Here is a 23,519-nt window from a genome sequence, read left to right as displayed (position 1 = left end):
AAAATGTCTTTAATAACGCTTAAAGTTTTTGTTATTTTTTGAACTCAGAACGCAGATTGTGTGGCTCCAGGAAATATTCACCTTGTATTAATCACATGATCCTGCAGTCATTGGTGTGCAGTAACCCATAACAACCACATTTATTTGTCTGACTATATCTGAATTCATCTAAACTTTTATTTTTGTGCTGTAATTACATTTTGGCTACTATATTAAAAGTACATTTTAGCTCTGTTAAGACATTTATTCTGCCATATTGAAAGTAAATCACCATTTAAAAATCTACTATTTCAAAATATTGTGCAGTGGAAGCAGAAGACACACACTACTTGGTTGCACATACCTTTACTGCTCTTATTTCCATTTCAGAGCCTGCATGGGTTATAGGGGCTGTCGGAGTACTTGTGAAGAGCAGGAAAGGTACATGTTTTACTCTTTGTGCCACTTTCCAATACTTTTTATATTTAAAGTCACTTAATCTGGAGTTATTTGTGGTCTTTGAGATCACTTATTTAAATAGTGATACAATACAGCCTACAACATGATGAACTCATGTGAAATGTCCATAGGTTGGATTGCTCAGCTTTGCAGGTTTTTATAACCTATTCACTCTTAAAAACGTTGTACTCCTATTCCACTTTCAGCTGTCTGACTGGAACAGTGAAAAGAAAACCTGTAATGCTGACCATCAAGCCTAGTGGATTATTATGGCTAAAGCTATGTTCCTGCCAACAAATGTATATTTTATTTGCACAATAGACATGTGCATTCGTTTTCGTCCCAATGCATTTTCGTCCGAATTTCAGGTATTTTCGTTATCGTTTTAACAAACAATAACAAAAGTGCAGAATCCAAAAAACGACAGATCCGCCATAAACAAATGCTTTATTTTTGTTTTCGTTGCTACAACAGTTCGATATAGATAGGAGATTCGACATTATGCTGACAATAACAATCTGTGTCCATCAAACCTGTGGTCGAATGTGCCTAACCTTAACTCTATTAGTCCAAGATTATTCTACATAGAGAGAAAAGATTCGACATAGAGAGAAAAGATTCGACATAGAGAAAAGATTCGACATAAGGGAGAAAAGATCGCTGCTGGAATTGGGTGGGGGAAGTAAAATAAAAATAATGATAATGATGAATGTTATTGGCTGAATGTAACCAAAGAGGAGGAGCAGTAAAATAGCTAGAACTAAGTACACACATACTTTGGCTTATGGTGTCTGTTGAAAGTTCTAAGAAGTTTCGACGGAGCAGGTACAGTCGTACAGTTTAGCTGCTCCGTCGAATCTGCTTTAAACATTCGACAGACACCATAAGCCTTCAATGAGAGATTCGACCTTAATTTGGATTTTCAGACGAATGCAATTTTTAACGAAAAACAAAATAAATAAAAACGAATTTCGGGAGTAACTAAATAAATTTATTTTTCGGACGAAAACGACATTCCGAAACGAAATATTTCAGTGTGTACATGTCTATTGCTCAATAAAGCAGGCTTAATAATTTGACAATAAAAATGAGAACTGAAAAAAGGCAGTATCAGTCAAATGTTTGCTGTTTACAATACATCTGATCATTATAAAATGAGGATGTAGGCATGTCATTGGAATAAATGTTTATATTTTTTATAATCTCTTCTTTTTTTAAGGTACCATAACCTTGTGATTATATTATTTCCTTTTTGGGTGATCAATATACAGTAAAATATAAATATCAGATGTTGCTGAGATTATGGAGTTATGATTATGGAAAATGCAATAACTGCATTTTCTTGATTTTTTTAACAGAAAAATACTAGATTTACCAAGTAGTTACAGTGCATGCTCCAGTAGACAATTCTTACTCCTTAAGCCTGGAAGCATCTCAAAATGTTTGAAAAGCCTACACACACTTGGTGCCAGTATGTAACATATTTTACAAAATGTTCTTTCATAGACATTTGAGTTTCAACTTTTCATTACAATCACTCTTACTTAAAATGTTATTACCTATGTGTGAATGATGGATCCCATTTTCTCCGCAGCCCGCTCATTTGTCACGGTAGATAAATGCTATCTCATTCCAGGAGACCTTGGCTACAATATAATGGTTGCAGTACATATTCAAAGACTTTGATGAATGTAGGCAATTTAGAAACTGTTTTCTTAGTAGTGATCAGTTTTTTTTATTTGTGCATCAAATTGTTTTATGCAGAAATGAGTCTACAAAGGGCTTTTAAATGTTACTGGCAAAGAACTGAAATGTGATAGCAAATCTGAATTTTGGTTCATGCGGTCAACCTCTCTGAAATTCACTATATTGTTCTTTGCTAGAGTTCTAACAAATGAATGAACACATACAAAGAGCCTAAAACATAATGCTGTCTATACCACTAATTCTTTAATCCTTTCTCTAGCTAAAAGGCTGTTTACTACATTAAATCCCAAAATGCAGTGTGTGGTTGTTACAAATGGACCCAATTAAATTTTGTGCTAGTAGGCAGACTTTGTAAGCTTTTAAGCATTTCATATATGTGCATATCCCTTTAAATTCAATATGCAAATGAATCAAGTAACCAAAGAATTCCAGAGTATAAAGTGCAACCATATAAAGTATATATATATATATCTATATCTATCTATCTCTCTCTCTCTCTCTCTCTCTCTCTATATATATATATATATATATATATATATATAGATAGATAGATATAGATATATATATATACCGTTGCAATTCATATACAGTATCTCACAAAAGTGAGTAAGCCCCTCACATTTTTGTAAATATTCATTCGCTGTTCTAACACACCTGGGTTCACCATTTTTTAAGCCTATTAGAGCCTATAGCTCTAATCAGATGCTTCAAAAATACACCCACGCCGCTGTAATTCAGGAGCGCAACATCCAAAAAGGGGCCGGATGCCTGAATAAGGGCGTGGTGGCGGCCATGGATAGATTCATGCAATGCATGAATCTATCAATTATTCATATAGGGGGTGGCTGGAGAGAGGGGGCGGCACCCGTGTGCCCTTAATGGATGCACTGCCACTGCATGCAGACCAATTTGATGCAGTGTATGGTCTGAGCACTGACAGGCTGATCCCCCACCCTTTCAACCTCTGAAGCAATGCTGGCAGCACTCATACATCTATTTCCCAAAGACAACCTCTGGATATGATGCTGAACACATGCACTCAACTTCTTTGGTCGACCATGGCGAGGCCTGTTCTGAGTGTAACCTGTCCTGTTAAACTGCTGTATGGTCTTTGCCACCGTGCTGCAGCTCAGTTTCAGAGTCTTGGCAATCTTCTTATAGCCTAGGCCATCTTTATGTAGAGCAACAATTCTTTTTTTCAGATCCTCAGAGTTCTTTGCCATGAGGTGCCATGTTGAACTTCCTGTGACCAGTATGAGAGAGTGAGAGCGATAGTACTAAATGACATTGGGGAGGGAAAACGGCTAATTGGGCCCAATTTGGACATTTCATTTGGGGGTGTACTCACTTTTGTTGCCAGCAGTTTAGACATTATTGGCTGCGTGTTGAGTTATTTTAAGGGGACAGAAAATTTACACTGTTATACAAGCTGTACACTCACTACTTTACATTGTAGCAAAGTGTAATTTCTTTAGTGTTGTCACATGAAAAGATATAATAAAATATTTACAAAAATCTGAGGGGTGTACTCACTTTTGTGCGATATTGTATGTACTAATTCACAACATTTTATTGGGTTCAAATATGGGTCCTTGTACACAATAAGGCATGACTGCTTTCTGTGTGGACTGGCATATGATAAGGACTGTTGTTCATTTATACTTATGACAGATATAAACAACCATTTCACTAGCACTGCTGTAACTGTTACAATCAAAGCCTAAAAAACAGCCCTGTGACTATGAATTTGTTTAAATGTTATCATCTGGCTTTTGTCATCAATGTAGTCATGAGTAAGGGTGCTGGAAAGCCACTTGATCACTTCGACCTATGTTCAAATTGACTACCCTCCTTTCTGGTCCCAAGGCTCTGCTGATTTGCTGTGTACTGGTATAATTTATGACTGAATTCATGTCTTCGCTTGCTCTACTTGCACACTGTAGCTGTCAAACACCCATGTTACAGGTGCACTTAATTTACTAAGACTGGAGTGTAAAAAATATGGTGTTGCTCTGCACAGTAACCAGTCAGCTTCATGTTTTTATTGCCAGTGCTAGAAGCTGATTGGCTACCATGCACACCTGCATCACATTCTGAGTGCACCAGTTTTAGTAAATCTACTCTTATGTGTCCATGCACACATAGGCATTTACCAGGAGAGGAGTGTGTGGGCCCAATGTGCCTAAATGTTTGTAAACGTGCCTTACGGCTAGGCGCATTTAGCTTTTGAGCTTTCTGGCATTCCAGCCAATGGAATTAATGAACTCCCAAACGCTTGATGCACCTGAGCACGTCTAAATGTGCTTAAATGTATTTGAAAAATGCATCTTTGACCGTGTTTTTACTGCTGTAAAGCAAAGAAAAGAAATGTGCTAGGCGCCCAAAAGTGATACCCTAATACAGGGGTTAGCAACCTATTCCCACTTAAGGGCTGAATTCAATGTATGTAAATGCATAGAGTGCCGCATTGACCTGCTAATAAATGAAGATAATAATAATCCAAACATAGTAATAATAACAGTACAGGTTTACCTCACTTTAAGGTGCTTCAGTAATATAAAGCCATTTCACCCTGAGGGAGCATGTGGCTGGGGATTTGGATTTTACTGCTCCATCCCCCATCCTGGCACCCAAGGGTGGCTGATGCTAGCCCTGCCAGCCAGCATGGTCTGGAGATGGGTGTTTATGTCCCTAGGGACAATGGGGTTCCTGCCCCTAGGGGAGATGGGATCCCCGTCCCTGGGGAGATGGGGTCCACATCCCTAGGGGAGATGGGGGCCCCGTCCCTAGGGGAGATGGGGTCCCTGTCCACAAGTGAGAAAGGGTCCCTGTCCCTAAGGGAGATAGAGTCCCTGTTCCCAGGGAGATGGGGTCCCTGTCCCCAGGTGAGAAGGGGCCCTGTCCCCAGGGGAGATGGGGTCCCTGTCCCGAGGTGAGAAGGGGTCCCTGTCCCCAGGGGTGATAGGGACCTCTGTCCCCGGGGATGATAGGGGCCCTGTCTCCAGGGGAGAAGGGGTCCCTGTCCCCAGGGGTGATGGGGTCCCTAATAGGGTCCCCCCTATTGCAGTGTCATCTGTACCCCCATAGCAGTGTCCTCTGTCCCCCTTCACATCACTCCCACAAGGGACTCATCCCCACAACCCTTACCCGGTGGTTGTGAGGGTCTGAGGGCAGGGGGCTTATCAAAATCTGGAAGCCCCCTTTAACAAGGGAGCCCCCAGATCCCGGCCCGCCCCTATGTGTATGGGTATCGGGTACCCTTACTCATTCACCAAAAAAAGTGTCAAAAAAGTAAAAATGACAGTTTTGGACAATTCCTTTATTGAAAAAAAAAGTGTCCCACGATGTCCATCCATCTTCAATCACGCCGCCCGGGGGACCCGAAAAATAGAAAAAAAAAATGGAAAAACTCCGCCTCGATGGGAGGTGTCCCGCCGAATGCAGCCCTAAATAGCATTTTTTTACATTTTGGCACAGGGTTCCCTTTAATATTCATACCAGACCCGAAGGGCCTGTTATGGACTGGGGGGGGGGGACCCACGCTGTTTTTTTCAATGATGTTTATGTATATTGCCAGGACCCGACAATACATTACAGCCGCAAGCAATTTTAAATTAAATTATTTCCTTTACAAATGTCATTTTGCTGTGGTACTGTTATGTACATGGGAAAGATGCACTACTTTACAGGCAGACCAAGGCAAACCCCCTAGGCACGATATTTAAAGGATTATTTCATTTTTATTGTTTCACTTTAAGCATTATTAAAATCACTGCTCCTGAAAATAACAGCCGTTTTAAAAACTTTTTTTGCATTTATACTTGTACCGAACCGGGGGGGGTGTTCTGCTCATTCCTACTCTTCATGGCTTATTTGAGCAGATTTGCCTTGAAGATGGAGGAACCTAATCACGGCTCGGTATTCAACTTGGTCTGGCATGACACCTACTCCATGTCTCTTGGCTCTAATTATAATTCACCACGACCTACAAAAACAAAAATTGGCATGCATATTACTAATGTATCCACCTATAAACCAGCAAAATTTCAGATCCCTAGCACATCTTGATCAAGGTGAGGGTGAGAACTATTGACCTCCCCTCGTAATCTTCCTGCATGGAGCTTCACTGCATACTGAATTACGGGACATATTGTGCTGTATTTGCCTGACAAGACCCCCCAGAAGGAGGTTGGAGGTCCTGTGGAGCATTAAAGAGGTTCTAAAGCCTCAAGGTTTTTCAGCTTAATGCATTCTATGCATTAAGTTAAAACATCTTTTGTGCTGCAGCTCCCCCCCAGAATCCCCCTATTTCTTACCTGAGCCGGATCTGATCCAGCAACGTGCACCAGAGCAATGGCTCCTGCCACAGTCTTCCTCCTCATTGGACAGATGCCAATCAAAAGCTGAGACATGGGGGCGGTGGAGTTTCACTGTCTGTGTCAATGGACGTAGCAGCAGGACTCTGGAGCGAGAACCCCATGGGTGCGCCTATGGAAAATGGATTTCCGCTGAGGCACCTGCTGAAGAGGAGGAGCCTGAAGCGCCATCAGGGTACCCCAGAATTGCATTGCATAGAGCAGGTAAGTATAGACACGTTTGTTTTTTTAATAAAAACAAAAAAAAAACCTAGGCTTTAGTAACACTTTAAACAAGCGCTATTTGACCTTTCCTCAGTGAGGGTCATTTGAATCTGGCATTCATGCACTTACAGTATACAGTATATGTTTATAATTATTTTTATGACCATGATATTTCTGCATTATGTATAGTATATACATATTGCTCATCATTTTCACATAGTGTTTATATGATTTTTTATAAGCGCTGCACTGGTGTTTTTACTGCTGCTTTTCTCCTGTCTGGAGAAGGGCGTTCAGAAGAGCCTAGTGTGCATGGGACCTAACAATGAAAGGTAAAAAGTACCAGTACCAGCAGCCTATATGTAACAGTGCTATGTGTGTGATAATGGTGTCTTTCCATCTTCTCAACATTGAAGAAGGAAGTATCAGTGGCTACCTACATTTAGAAAATTTGGAAAATAATTATATAATTATTAATGTAATAATGTATTAACTGTGCAAAAATAAGGGCCTTCATTGACTGTAACCTTAACTGTAAGGAGAATACAAAGAAAACACATTACTCAATCAACATCTAGAATGGGATCTTTGCTTACAATAATTGGGCCTCCTATGACCACCCTTATTTTCCTCCAATGGGCCCCACAAGACTTTTATTTTGAAGACTACCGCAAAAAGCATACATCGATGCTCTGGGGAGAGGTGAGAAATGATGGTTAAAAAAAAGAGATGGTCAAGAAATAATAATAAATAATGGAGTTACATGCACTATTCTTCATATTTTCAGGACAAGCTTTTGGGGTTTTCCTTTCTTCTTGATCTGAGAAATTGCAGTTATTTTAATTTTAAAATAAAATGTTTATATTTTTATCTCCAATGTTTATTTCAAATATAGAATAAAAGTTAGAGTTGTTTTTAGCATGATAAGCTTAGTTTTGGCAATGTGGTAAGTGTTGCTAGAGCTCAACATTAAGTGCATGTGTTTCTTTTGCAGTTGGGATGACAGTAGTTCTGCCAGCAGTGGCCTTAGTGACACACTTGACAACCTCAGCACAGATGACCTAAATACTTCCTCTCATGGTTCATATTCCAATACTGACTCTCCTAGGAAAAGCAATCAAGCAAACGTAAGTGTAAGAACCAAAAGGTTGTAAAAGCAACAAGAAATACCCCTCCTGTTTGTTTCACATGCAGGTAGAGACCTTGTAGGCTGAAGATTATATGCCCCATAATTACAAAAATATTTTATATCATCAAATAATTGTAAAAAGCCTAAAAATTTTATAAAAATATACTTATAACAATGGCTAAACAAAATGAAACTATAAATATATTGTGGGAACTAGCCTGCCAATGGTAAGTGCATTAGTCAAAATATACTTTGCCCACATTTATTAACATAAAATGTAAAAATGCAAGGGTTACCTTCACATGAGTTGATCAGCATTCAACTTCCATAAGTAAAAACAAATACTGTTCTTCAGCTTCCTGGCTTTCTCTTGTAACACTGCTGCTCTGGCCTCATGCTTCAGTGTACAAAGGCTCTTGTGCACACATGCACTGACTCTAGAAGCTCTGAGCTGTACTGTCTCATGCCCTAACTCATGGGTGGAAACTTTCTCTGTCCTCAATTGGAGCCCTAAACTATTGCCAGAACCTATACTAAAAAGTCTGTGCACATCTGCACAAACAAGATGCTGTTTGTCAGCAAACTGAGGACATAAGGCTGGAGACTTTATCTCACGCAATATACTGAAAGCCTACAGGCTCCAGGACCCAATTCAGGACTTAATATTCCTGGGGAAAACTAAAAAACCCAGTCTCCTCCGTATAAGACAAGCATTCTAGAGCCCCTCAACCTGCATGGATAAGAACCCTGGTTGCCATTAACTTCCCTTCATAATGGAGGGAAACTGAGTAACTAAGCAGGCCCTTTACATTCCCGTAAGCTCTTGCAGATAGAGCAATGTGCTTTCAGTCCAAAGCTGGCCATACACATATAGATTTATTTTGTTCAGTCTGATAAACAACATGGTTTTCCAAAACACCCACTGTGGGCTACTGTATTCTGACAGCCAGACTAGCTGGCCAGTTCTTGCATCAGATTCTCTGGTAAAAGTCAATTGAAAAACCGTACTTTGTTGATCTGGGTGTTGCTGACAGGGCCACCCTTGGATCAAATCAGCCAAAATTCAATGCATGTATGGTCAAATTGAAGGAAGAGGTGGATGACCGCACATGACTATACAGGAGATCCCAAAACTTCATTGTAGTAAAAGATTATCACAGCTCCACAAAGGCAGGTACAAACATTGAGTCGATGTATGTGTCTGCGTTTGTGGAGCTGTGGAGATGTTTTTATCTGTGGATTACTATGATAAAGTTTTGGGATCTTCTGTGTATGGTAGTGTGCGGTCATCCACCTCTTCCTTCCATTTGTCTCGGTCATATACCAGACCAGCACCTCTCCTGGGGAAATCTAGAGGGCGAGAGAGAGAGCAGACCGGTTTGGAGCCATGTATTACCTATCTTGGATTTTATGGCTGACTTGAAGTATGGTGACTTTTTAAAACAGCACCAGGGATGCTACTTATCAGCAACAAAATGTGCCCTGTGTGCTGGTAGTTGCTGTTTACAGTAGAAATCTTCAGTCCTCTGTCCCTGGATAGCGCTGCAGCTGTGATCTTCCTATAGTATAGATGTTATTAATGAAGCACAGGGGCAGAAAATGCGGGCATAGTTGGCACTTTTGAGGAGTGCCTGTCAGAGCCACAGCCACTGATATAAACCTTCACATCACCCAAGGATCATCACTGTGGCGGTATCCCCAGTTTTGATGTATTTATATACCTGAGAAAAAAAATATCAATTTTTATTAAAAAGGTAATACTTAGTTCATGAAAGGGGATCCCTTTTACAAAACAAACATCTTAAAAATGATACCCCGATAATGCAAGTATCTGAAAATTAGAATATAACAAACTTCCTTTTTTTTAACATAAATTTTCTATTTTTGTAGCTAAAAACAGATGCTGAAAAACGTTCCTTGACTGGAATAGAATCCTGGTCTAATGAAGAGTTAAAAAAACAAGATGATGAATATGACCTTAGCACAGAGTCTGGCAAATGGAAAGGACATTCATCTGGGTTATCTGAGGATTCTGATAAAGGAGGGCAGAAATCACTTTCTATCTCTCAGACTGGGTCATGGAGACGTGGTATGACTGCTCAAATTGGCACAACGTCATCAAGACACAAATCAGGAAGCAGCTCTCTAAAAACACCAGGTATGAAGCAAATTAATATTGTCATTTAGAACTGCTTTTTGTTAATGTAACTTCTCTATGAAATAAAATGTACAGTACTGTAGAGGTAAAACAGAATTCCAGCCAAAAAAGGAGGATAAAAATAAATATCTAAAATAAGTGCTTTTTTGCCAATAGATGTTCTCAATCTGATGGCCAGCATTCTTAAACCCACTTCCTCTGAGCTCAGGTCCTGGACCTGTCCCCAGCCTGTGCCTGGACAGTGAAAAGGGAAGAAGAAGTAGCGCAGTGATGAGCTAACCTCTCTATCACTCTGCTTTTGCTTCCTATCAGCATGCTTCTTGCCAACACATGAACTGATTGGTTCCTTGTACTGCTTCTTCCTTTCACACTCCAGCCCAGCTGCACAGGAACTGTGAACTGCAAGTGAAATTCAGATATTTAAAATGCTTGCATTCAAAAAATACTTGTAATGAAGTTTTATAGGAGTAGTAAAGGGTTTGTAAAAAAATAAAAATAAATACTCACCTCTATGCTGCAGCTGTCCTATGTTGGCTGCAAGACTGAAACTATTGATCATTCAGTTCCCTGTTTGGAGCAGAGTGCAGTGACTGCCATTCACCGTTCTCTTCACTATTCTTCCATTGCTCACTGGTGTGCTAGGCTGGGTGGGGGCAGGCACAGCTGGCTTCAGCTTCCAGCTGCACGCTGAGAGGTAGAACCAACTGTCAATCAGGCAGGGTGGATCCTGACAATATTGCTGGGATCCTTCCAGAGTCTGGAGCAGCTCTGCCATGTCAGCTGATAGTGAGAAATAGCCTACTATCAGCTGACTCTAGGTCACAAGAGAGCAAAGGTGAGTGTACTCCTGTGACCCGCAAGAGATATATGGCCAAAAAGTTTTGACCATACTTCTCTTTTAGGCTCCATTCACACCATGGCTTTCTGTTTTGTGGGCGGAATCGCCTCAATTTTGCCTGCGATTCAGAAATGCCGCAAATCGTGGGATGCCCTTGCGATCCCCACTACTTTTAATGGCACCAAATCGCAGCACGATTTTCCCACAATTTTCGCCCAACTAATTGCGGTAAAATCGTGGCAAAAATGCAAACAGAATCGCGGGACGCCTAATGATCTTGTACTTCTTTTGGGCATTCAACGATTATGTTTGTGTGTTTTTACCATAACTTTATCGCAAATTTTGGGCGATAATCGCGACAAAGTCACTCCACAATTTGGTGCCATTCAAAATAGTGGGGATCACAAGGGCTGCCTGCCATTTGCGGTGTTACTGAATTGCGGGCAGAATCGCGGTGATTCCCCTGTAAAACAGAACGCCAAGGTGTGAATGGAGCCTTAATGATCACAGAGCTGCATTATTTTGCATTTTTTTATATTTGCCAAGAATTGAACTCTATAGTAATATCGACACTTCATGAACATGCATGGTGTACAATGCTTCCTCTATGTGTGGAATTGTAACTTTCCAGGGGCATTTTGAAAAATGATGTACCGTATATACTCGAGTATAAGCCGACCCAAATATAAGCCGAGGCACCTAATTTTACCACAAAAAACTGGGAAAACTTATTGACTCGAGTATAAGCCTAGGGTGAGAAATGCGCAGCTACTGTAAGTGTAAAAAAGGGTCAACAATGCCCATTTGCAGCCTCAATGTGCCCATTTGCATGCCTCACTGTGCCCATTTGCAGCCATAGCTCCCCCAAACTTCAAACTTGGTAGTCAAGGGTTCCTAGATACCCCCTAGCTGCAGCCAAAATTTGGGGTCTCTGGACTCAAATGGTCCCGAAATGACATTGCTGCAGATGGACACAGTTGACCGACTTTGGGGCCCCGTATCTTGGGGCCACTTGGTGCTAGGAACCCCAAATTTGGTGTGCAAACCCCCTAGCACTACAACATATCCAAAGCTGGGGTTCCTAACACCAAGTGTCCCCGAGATACGGGGCCCCAAAGTCGGTTCAAAAAATGTCAAGCACTTTTCTGCAGCAGAGAATGACATTTTCTGAACCGAATATGGGGCCCCATATCTTGGGGCCACTTGGTGCTTGGAACCCCAGCTTTGGGTATGTTGTAGTGCTAGTTCCACTGGGCTTGCACCTCAAACTTGGGGTTCCTAGCACCAAGTGGTTTCGAGATAGGGGGTCCCAAATTTGGTTCGGAAAATATAATTTTTTGCACCAGAAAAGTGCTTGATTCGAGTATAAGCCGAGGGGGGCACTTTCTTCACAAAAAAATGTGCTGAAAAACTCAGCTTATACTCAAGTATATATGGTAATTATTCTCTCTCTCAGTGTCTGTTATTAAAATAATTTCTCTTTTCAATGTTTATTTGTCAACAGGTAAAACAGATGATGTTAAAGCATCAGAGAAAGTCAAAACACCACTTAAAGGTGGACCACTCCAGCGTTCACCCTCTGATGCAGGAAAAAGCAGTGGTGATGAAGGAAAAAAGCCACCTTCAGGAATTGCAAGACCAGCAGCCACTGGCTCATTTGGCTTTAAGAAAGCTGGGGTAGGCCCACAAAACATGACTGGAGGAGGTACAACTCTAGCTAGTGGATCTGCAACGCTTGGAAAAATGCCTAAATCGGCAGCAATTGTAGGAAAAGGGGCTGGCAGGAAAACTAGTCTCGATGGCTCCCAAAATCAAGATGATGGAGTTCTACTGGCTAATTCAAAAGCTACCCTTCAATATCGTAGTTTGCCTCGCCCTTCTAAATCTAGTACAAGTGGTATCCCAGGTAGGGGTGGACATAGGTCCAGCACTAGTAGCATCGACTCCAATGTAAGCAGCAAATCAGCAGGTGCAGCAGGTACCAAACTTAGAGAACCCTCAAAAATGGCCTCAGAGCGTTCAAGTCCTGTCACCATCAACCAAACTGACAAAGAGAAGGAGAAAGTGTCAGATTCTGAAAGTGTCTCCTTGTCAGGCTCTGCCAAATCAAGTCCGACATCAGCCAGTGCCTGTGGTGCTCAAAGCTTGAGACAACCAGGATCAAAATATCCTGACATCGCCTCACCAACATTCCGGAGGTAAGAATCATGTTTTTATATATGTTTAACAAGCAACATATATAATAAATTACATACTTTAATTTCTTTGGCATGCACCTATCATGCAGCGCTTCACATACTGTGATGCAGAGTAAGTGTGTGTGTTGGGACAGTATTACATGACAAAGTAAGCTCTGAAAAAAAAAATTCTACATAAAACATAATGCAATGATTTGCTAATCTCATAAACCCACATTTTATTCACACAAGAAAATAGAAAACATATTAAATGCTTAAACTGGGAAAATATACCATTTTATGAAAAATGTAATGTCATTTAAAAATTGATGGCAGCAACACATCTCAAAAAAGTTGGGACAGGACAATAAAAAGCTGGCATAGTAGGTGGTACTAACAACTAATTGGGGTAATTGGCAACATGACCGTAACATGATTGGGTATAAAAAAGGGCATCTTAGAGAGTCGGGGGGTTGACTTTCTTCATCCCAACTTCTTTGTAATTGGGGTTGTATAAACAGAGATCAAACAAATTGTGATGCCAAAAAACAGTGCAACTATTAGTTTTGTGATTTTGTTGTCCATCTATTTGTGATTTTCCTGCATCTTTTCTTGTTTAGTACCGGTATTTATCTGTGGGATGAATCAGGTATTTAGCACTACATGATTCTTCTGTATGTTTCTTGAAGTAGATCTTTGCGCCCCCCCCTCCGTTTTTTTTTCAGCCCCTACCTACTTGATTGTAGGTCCTGGACATTTAATTTACTCACCCACCCAGCTCATCCAGCATTATCATGTTGAGATAATCTTTTTTTATCAGTCCTGTGCCACCATCTTCTTCTGTGACATCATCGGTAAGCTGCCAGCTGTTCTGGATAAGTCAGTGGCTTTCCAATAAGGCTCCGCCTGGTCCCGTTCCCTTTCTCTTTTCCCAATGAATGACTGTGTCTCCTGGGATATATGATGTATAGTTAGAAATACAATAACCTCATTTGCTTGAGTATGTTTTTTTTTTTTGTATGACTGCTTCCAATAACATTTTTGCAATTTAGAAATTCTGTTTTAGAAGCATACATTCAAATCTGAAATGCTTACCTGCGAAGGAGCTGCTGTTGTTTAGCTCCCCTCGGGTCCTGGAATCTCAATAACCGTCCCAGCAATGCCTTACCCTCTGATGTACCATGGCTGGGAGGGAATACATATTACAACAATAAATTATAATTCAACAACCAATGAATAGAAAATGACAATAGACGTTTTCATTACCCCTAATCCCTATAATGGGGAAGGTCCTCTCTAAAAGTAATGCTCTGACAATTGTCCAGTAGTCTTTGTCAAACCCTTCCTTAGTGGCCAATACACCCTAATCTGACATTGGAGTCCTCAAAATTAGGTCCCTCTGAACCCAGGTGTAGGTATCTGAACAGCATCCCCAGTAAGTAATACTGTTTCTTTAAGTAAGGTGTGGTAGGGTACAACCAGCAGCATCTCACTAACACCTAGGGTGATGACCTGAATCCTCCTGCTCTCTGTCTGGGGTTCATCTATGTCATCTGCAGTGATTTCCTTTCCTCGATGCGCCAATGACACAATGCTCAACAGTGGCTTTTCCACAAACCAGGACATTTCTGTTACTCACCCTCTCTGCATTCCCTACACTGCGGCAAAATTACCCAACAGGAGCCTGCTACAGTGTGTGTTCCACCATGCCTTCTCTTAGATTGCCTCTAGCTCAAGAACAGTTTTTCCTTTTTATGTCCACAGAACTCTAGTAATACCGGGATATGCAGTTCCAGAGCCAATCTGTAGTACAGGTTCAGATTTCCCACAAGTCATAGTTCCTCCCAGCAGATTTTGTCCTTTCTACAATCCACAGCAGCTCAGTTTCCTCTTCCTCTGTGTGGTCCTGGGATGGGTGGGGCTTTCATCTAGCTCTTTCTGTGGCTGTATACAGCCCTGCAAATGTCCAGTGCTCTGTCTCTCTCTGCCCTCTCTCCTCGCTGGCAGGTAAGGAGAGGGAGAACAGCTGCAGCACTGGCTGTGTCGGAGTGGCTGCAGCATGTGTGACACTGTCAGTGGCAGCCTAGTCTGTGCAGCTGTAGTCCAGAGTGTGCCCCAACTGGGGCTATAGTTACATTAATAGTTACAAACTTCACTAGTAGTGAGGTTTGTAATTAGCCATTAATGTACTCTTTCTTAAAAAGCAGTGCAAACACTTGACCCAGATGAATGTCAAGGCAAGGCCTACATTTTAGCAGATTGATGAAATTTTTGCCAGTGAAAAAACTCAGTTAAAACTCAGAGCAGTGCAGGTGAGCAAGTTGTGCAAGTTCAACGCTGATGGCAAAGTAGAGAATCTTCTGCCCAAAACTTCTTATCCCTGGGGTCCTGACTCATCGCCCCCCGGACACACGCACTTACTGAATAGGTAGCAAAAGTAAACCATTTTTAAGGTGACATTTAGCACAAGAAAAAATCTCTATAGCTTCAGTGACATAATTTGTCTGTTATAAAGGATGTGCTATGTGGTTCAGGCAGCTGGATCCTGTAGAAATCTGCTGTGCAGAGATGACAGGACTTCCTGTCGCTGAGCTTCTGGTGCTGTGATGGTCAACCACTCTGTGGCTGCAGTGGTCATGCTCCCGACAGGGACCTGCCCCCACCTCCCTGTACAATCTATGAATGGGGGGAGAGAATCATGTAATTTATCAGGCTCTCCAACAATCATAGATTGTGTTACATGCAGCGTATATATTATGAAACAAATTTTCACCGTTGGGAGCTTGTTCACTACAGCTTCACAGAAAACTCCTGCAGCACCGGAAGTTCACCAGCAAGAAGAGGGCTTGCCATCACTGCACAGAAGATTTCTCCAGGATCCAGCTGCCGACAAACATAGGGCATAATGAAAGGAAAGTCCAGATGGCTGCACACCAAACTGAGATCCAAATGCCTTTATTCACATAAACCATAAAGAACATGAGGAGCACTATACGTACAAGCAAGGGAGGCATGGCTTACATGTTTTGCACATGAATTGTAGGACATACTTCATTACAGATGAGGTAACTAAAGCTATAGGATTTTTTCATTTCAAATGCTGGATCTCAAAGGATGTTTTGAATGAAAAAAACATTGTAACAATGTATAAAAGCTTGGGGGAAACAATGTGATAATAGGTGCCAGAACATAGGAATTAAGGCTCCATTCACACCTGAGCATAGCCTAGCGACAGCTACTGCAGTGCAGTTTTTTTAGCTGTTTTTGTTGTTTTAGTGGAACGTTTATGGAGTGGCACCATTCATTTGAATGGGCCTCCCTCCGCTCCAAAAAGCGCTCCAAAGAAGCTCATGTACCAAATTTTGGCACAGAGCCAGGAGCATTTGTGTTTGCAATTTTTGCCACAATTGTAGCGCGTTTTGTCACTCGACAATCGCGACAAAATTGCACCGCATTCAGGGTGCCATTAGGAAATAATAGCATCGCAAACGTGTTCCGCATTTTGCCGTAATTCTGGAATCGCCGCAATTCTGCCCGCAATTCCCGCGATCCAAGTTGCTCAGGTGTGAAAGGAGCCTTAAACAGGGGCAAGGAAAATAATGAGGATATAATTACCTAGCGATCATAAGAGCATATTCACACCAGATGCGGCGGGACTGTGTTGGATGCCTATTCCAGCGCAGTCCCACTGCATGACAAGGAAAAATGCCTTGTCGCCGGTGTGCCCAGTACACACCACAGTGCTGAGTGGTGTGCACTGAAAAAAGTACTGCATGAAATCCACTGCCTCTGTGACATTTCAGTAAAGTTCATTTAAAAAGTGAACAGTGTGATGTGCCGAGATTGGCGCATCGCCATTGAGGTGATACCACCAGACAAGACAAGACAGTGGCTGGTGTGAATTAGCGCTAATACTGTCAAGAGATTAAATGTTCAATAAAAGCCTGTCCTTACAAATAATATATATATATATGTATGTAAATAAATATACAGTATCTCACAAAAGTGAGTACACCCCTCACATTTTTGTAAATATTTTATTACATCTTTTCATGTGACAACACTGAAGAAATAGAAAAAGTAGTGAGTGTACAGCTTGTATAACAGTGTAAATTTGCTGTCCCCACAAAATAACTCAACACACAGCCATTAATGTCTAAATCACAAAAGTGATTACACCCCTAAGTGAAAATGTCCAAATTGGGCCCGAATAGCCATTTTCCCTCCCCGCTGTCATGTGACTTGTTAGTGTTACAAGGTCTCAGGTGTGAATGGTGAGCAGATGTGTTAAATTTGGTGTTATCGCTCTCACTCTCTCATACTGGTCAGTGGAAGTTCAACATGGCACCTCATGGCAAAGGACTCTCTAGGGATCTAAAAAAAAGAATTGTTCTACAAAAAGATGGCCTAGGCTATAGGAAGATTGCCAAGACCCTGAAATTGAGCTGCAGCATTTGATTTGATTTGATATGGGATTTGTACTGCGCCGAATGCGCTCCGTTAGGAGCGCGTCTAGTCGCACAAAGACCCTGGTGGCCTGGTGGTAGCATGGTGGCCAAGACCATATAGCGGTTTAACAAGACAGGTTCCACTCAGAATAGGCCTCGCCATGGTCGGCCAAAGAACTTGAGTGCACATTCTCAGCCTCATATCCAGAGGTTGTCTTTGGGAAATAAACTTTTGAGTGCTGCCAGCATTGCTGCAGAGGTTGAGGGGGTGGGGGGGTCAGCCTGTCAGTGTTCAGACCATACGCCGCACACGGCATTAAATTGGTCTGCATGGCTGTCATCCCAGAGGGAAGCCTCTTCTAAAGATGATTCACAAGAAAGCTCGCAAACAGTTTGCTGAAGACAAGCAGACTAAGGACATGGATTAATGGAACCATGTCCTGTGGTCTGATGAGACCATGATAAAATTATTTGTTTCAGATGGTGTCAAGCGTGTGTGGCCGCAACCAGGTGAGAAGTACAAAGACAAGTGTGTCTTGCCTACAGTCAAGCATGGTGGTGGGAGTGTCATGGTCTGGGGCTGCATGAGTGCTGCCGACACTGGGGAGCTACAGTTCATTGAGGGAACCATGAATGCCAACATGTACTGTGACATACTGAAGCAGAGCATGATCCCCTCCCTTCAGAGACTGGGTCACAGGGCAGTATTCCAAAGTGATAACGACCCCAAACACACCTCCAAGATGACCACTGCCTTGCTAGAGAACCTGAGGGTAAAGGTGATGAACTGGCCAAGCAAGTCTCCAGACCTAAACCCTATTGAGCGTCTGTCGGGCATCCTCAAACGGAAGGTGGAGGAGTGCAAGGTCTCTAACATCCACCAGCTCTGTGATGTCATCATGGAGGAGTGGTAGAGGACTCCAGTGGCATTCTGTGAAGCTCTGGTGAACTCCATGCCCAAGTGGGTTAAGGCAGTGCTGGAAAATAATGGTGGCCATACAAAATATTTACACTTTGGGCACAATTTGGACATTTTCACTTAGGGGTGTACTCACTTTTGTTGCCAGCGGTTTAGACATTAATGGCTGTGCGTTGAGTTATTTTGAGGGGACAGCAAATTTACACTGTTATACAAGCTGTACACTCACTACTTTACATTGTAGCAAAGTGTAATTTCTTCAGTGTTGTCACATGAAAAGATAGAATAAAATATTTACAAAAATGTGAGGGGTGTATTCACTTTTGTGAGATAACTGTATATAAACTCAGGCAGATAATAAAACATGGTAAAAAAAAAAAAAAAAACAACTAGTTTCTAAGAAGTTTTTCTAAGAATTTATAAAACTGGGTTCAAAGAACTAGAGCAATGTAGGGTTAGGTAAATTTTACAAGATAGTACTAATTTCCAAATCCTTATTTAGAATTGATGCTAGGGTGTTAAGTGTATAGATCCAATATGTCTCTGGATAGCATAACTTCTGGAATCTCTCTTCTGGTGAAAATTGCAAGGGGATGAACTCTATTGCAAACTCTCTAAGCTTTTTTGTAGCTTGTTGGTGCTTTAAAGTAAAGAGGCAGACTACTTTACCTTTAGATGATACTATTGTACAGTACTGTATGCTTTTCTGCCATTTGTGTTGTATAGCCTCTGTAGTAGAGTTAAAAGGTTATTCTCTACACCACTGCTCTTTCTCTGACAATCTCTGGGGAAACTTTGTCAAGTGCTCTTTCTTCAGTTTATGTCTTGGTTAGAAGAACTGTCATCTGTAAATAAGGACCATGATTTGGTATGGAACCATTTCTGAGAACTAAAACTGTGTAAAATTTTCTCATCTCTCGAAATCAAATATAAAAGAATGTGTGAAATCTCATTTGTATAGCGTAAAGAGTATGTATGATATAAAGAATGACATTTCATATGACTTTGATAGATATCAGTTACCTTAAGACTAGGTAAGAAAAAAACAAAAGAATCAATTTGCCAAGGGTAAGATGCAGTCATGTCTGTATGATTTCTTAGCTCCTTACTGAATTAAAAGCTGTTTCTCTTGCACATCTTTTGAATCAAAATCAAATCTATTCCGTTATTTCCCACTTGGATTAATAGAGATAATGTGTGTAGCTACCGTGTCAATTTTACTTCTTTTCTTTTTATCAAAATTTACTGCATAAAAATTATTTTAAAATGTCTGACTCCCTCTTGTGGGCAAATGTAGAACTTTTCAGTCTGAATTTATGAAAAAAACTCTAACTGCAAGTGACATTGGGATCAGTTCACTAAGACGTATGGCTATTATAGCTGTGTTCATTATTTTTTTTTTTCTCGTGATCATTTTTTTCCCACATGGATAAATATAGCATAAGTGTAAATTTGTTCTTTTTTTACCAAATAGTTTTTAGATATTGAAAGCCTTTATCTCATGAATCTGTATTGTATCTGATGAAACATTATTTTATCTGTTCCACTCAATAGATGCCTAACAAAATTAAGGCGGATGCTAAAACTATTTAAGGGGTTTTAACTCACGCAGTCATTTTTTTAAATGAGCTTTTACGTAATGAACACACCATTAATATAACTTGCATGCAATTTAGCTTTTCCATGCAAAAAAAACATAAACAAGCAATTCGCATAGCATTCTATTCATACTGACAATTATCCAAAGGCAAATCCAAAAACCATAAAGCTCTGGTACAAATACAGAATAAGGACTACCACGTATCTTGCAGTGACTCCTAGTTAAGAGGGTGCCAAGTATTCAATTGATACAATAGACTATTTTTATTGTTATATCTTTAGATATAGTAAGCCATCTATGCCATATTTGCTCTAACTAAAATAATGTGAAGTCAGTATGAAGTTTGGGACCTTCTCATGACATGATACACCTTGTTACAGTTTTGCTCTGTGCACTCCTGTTAGTTATACTCCAGCAGATTTCTCTAAAGTCCAGTCCGTTGTAATGCTTGGTTATTTACATCCAGGGGGAGGGAAGGTAAAAAAAAAGTTTGATGATCAAAAGCATATTTTATGTTGTATATATAATAATTCTTATATTACAGTAAAGTACTTTTTGTTTTCATTTGAAGGTTATTTGGTGCAAAAGCAGGGAGTAAACCTTCTTCTTCTGCAAGCAGTGATGGTGTGAAGTCTTCTTCTGTGATTTCTAGCCCCAGCAATACATCCCTGGCTAGACAGGGCAGCTTGGATTCCCCTTCATCTGGTACAGGTAGCATGGGCAGTGCTGGTGGACAAAGCGGAGGCAGCAGCCCCTTGTTCAGCAAACCCAATGAATTAACTCCTGATGTCATAAGCCTAGGACATTCATTGGCCTCAAGTCCAGCATCAGTTCACTCATTTACTTCAGGTGGCCAAGTGTGGACAACAAATTTGAGCAGCTCCTCTGCTGGAAGTAAGGATACCCCAAGTTACCAGTCTATGACAAGCCTTCATACCAGCTCCGAGTCCATTGATTTACCCCTAAGTCATCATAGTTCCCTATCTGGATTGACTGCAAGTACACAGGAACTTCAAAGTATGCTGATGAGAACTGGGAGTGTTAGATCAACCCTGTCTGAGAGGTAAGGATATACTGTAAGTGCCTAGGCTTAAAGTTTGCTAGTGTTACCTGCCACAGAAGGAATACATAATAGCATTAATAATCCTATAGGTTTGTGTGTCAAAATTTGGAAAATCCATAAACGTTTAAGACAATTAAAAATGAGGTATCCATTATCTTTACTTCCATAGAAATTTAAGGGTCATGTGTTAAAAAATGACATCAGTGAAAAATCAATGGGACAGAGCTTCCTTGTTGCATAGTAGTGTTAAATGGCAGTCTGCCAAATATCTGCAAACATATGTCAAGCCTTCTTTTTCTTTAGCATTGTATCATGAATCAAAACAGAAGAAAGTATACCCCCCCCCCCCCCCCAAAAAAAAAGGCAGACTTGATGGACTACTCAGTCTTTTTCTGCCTTTGCTTTTCTAGGTTTCTATGTCTCTATATTACTTTATGTATTTTGCAATTTTTATCCTAATGGTTTTTGTCTTGTTTGTAGGGGTTTTCTTTATCTTAACAGTATGCAACTTGATCGAAACACCCTGCCCAAAAAGGGACTAAGGTATAACTAATCCTTGAGCATGACCGCTGCCTTAGTACACTTTGGGCGTCTCTTGCTTTCTGTTAGTCTATTCAACTACCTTCTCTGTTCAGTGCTGATCAACTGTCTTTCCCCAGTATATTGTATGCAACAAGCTGACCTTAAAGGGTGTGTGCTCATTGGCATTTGTACATGTATCTTTGGTGTGTTTCAATGTTCTCTTGTTACAATACATCTATGGATCATTAATCTCTATGATAAACACATTCAGGTTAATTTATTAGTCCTAAAACTGGGTAATAAAAATGGTCATGGTTCATGGGCTAGAAATAAAAGGCATCTGGGACACCATGATTTTGGCAGCATTTTCATATGTTAGAAGCCTATTATATGTGAGCCTAGTATTTGTTTTAGGAATGAACCCAATCTCATAAATGTCTACTTTTTTTCTGCATTCCATTTTTGCATTAAATGTCTATTCAGAATGTACTGGGACTTATCTAATAAGTGATGGATAATTAGTGTGCAAAGTAGAACTAGATCCAACACTATAGTTATCAGTGGGATTTCTGTGTATTCAGTTAAATAAGGAGCAATTTCTCTTTGGTTGCTTTCACATACTGCGCTTTATACATCATCTTTATTTTTTGTGTAGGTTCATTATATAAACCCAACTGACTGTGTCTATCACAGAGAACACTGATCCAGGTTTAACTTTTGTTCAGGGGGCAAGCAATGGTTACGTGACTGCTTTTCAAAGCAACACACCTTGATCTGATATAAATCTGTGCATACATGACAGCTATACCTAGTGCTAATTAAATCAATTTCTATTTTTTGTCTTTCATATTTTAAAATATGATCTTTTCAAGCTAACTAGTATGATCATTTTTCCTGTATGCAAATCAAGCATTGGTAATGGTTCTCTGCATTAAACAATGTCCTTTCAGATACTAACAAATCTTGACTTTTCACTGCTTGCTTTTGTATTTGGTTCATTTCATCAATCTTTTGTGTACAGCTTTGAAAGTGTGTTATTTGTTGTTGATTGTTATTTCACATAAACGATAGCATAATATATATATTTCATGGAATATAAAGGAGATTTAGTAGTCTGCAATGCAAGAAAGTGCCAGTCCTCGCTACCCAGACATTTATTATTTAGGATGGTGCCACACTGCAGACATGTAGGAAGTGTTATATCAAAATTCATGCATTTATGAGTTTTTTTCTAAGAAGTTTTTTTGGGGTTTTTAGACATACAAAAGTGTACAGAAAAATAAAGTCATTAGGCAAAGAGCAATATGGAAGGATCTCAGTGATACAATGTTTACGTCACAATCCTGCAAATGGTATACAGTCCTGAGAGCACTATGATATAGTCATAGATAATTCAAAGATGTCTGTGTAATTATATTCATACAATGCATTCCCAACATGTGTTAATAAACTCAAACAGAGTTTTTTTATGTTGAGTCATTGAATATAAGTGAGTCCAGTTGTATTGTCAACACCACATCCCAAATTAATATAGAAAAAAAACATTTCAAAAAAAGGGGATATTTTAGAGGTGTTTAATCCTTCTGTCAGAATAATACACCAATACATCTACTGTACATTCCTAAAAAAAAGAATATAAGCGTATTGGTGTATTATTCAGACAGAAGGATTCAACACCTCTAAAATCCCCCTTTTTTTATGTTGAGTCACTTGTACCTCTAAAAAATAGGAGTCAAATAGCAAAATACTGTATTTATTGGCCTATAACACTCACTTTTTCACCATGAAAATTGGGTGCAAATAGCGTGTGCGTGTTATACGCCAATACTTCAATTTCAGCTGCCTCGAAGGCAACGGGGGGGGGGGGGGGGGGGTGAGTGCCATCAGATTACATACAGTGAGAATCTCCTGTTTACTTGGCGGCCTCTGTAATAGGAAGT

At 40.4% G+C, this 23,519-nt stretch overlaps 1 protein-coding gene across 1 annotated transcript in view; it reads left to right on the top strand.

Moving 5' to 3' along the window:
* The window catches only part of NAV3 (neuron navigator 3), a gene marked incomplete in the record, with an annotated part of 918,952 nt that overhangs the window by 747,535 nt on the left and 147,898 nt on the right, over nucleotides 1-23,519 (top strand). Inside the window, 6 exon segments of the mRNA XM_073620003.1 lie at nucleotides 370-420; nucleotides 7,720-7,852; nucleotides 9,745-10,012; nucleotides 12,355-13,048; nucleotides 20,566-21,057; nucleotides 21,538-21,600. Of these exon segments, the coding sequence (XP_073476104.1) occupies nucleotides 370-420; nucleotides 7,720-7,852; nucleotides 9,745-10,012; nucleotides 12,355-13,048; nucleotides 20,566-21,057; nucleotides 21,538-21,600 (1,701 nt within the window).

This window comes from Aquarana catesbeiana, linkage group LG03 (genome assembly GCF_042186555.1).
Source record: "Aquarana catesbeiana isolate 2022-GZ linkage group LG03, ASM4218655v1, whole genome shotgun sequence".
Classification (NCBI taxonomy): Eukaryota; Metazoa; Chordata; class Amphibia; order Anura; family Ranidae; genus Aquarana; species Aquarana catesbeiana.
This window is presented reverse-complemented; position numbering and strand designations above follow the sequence as displayed.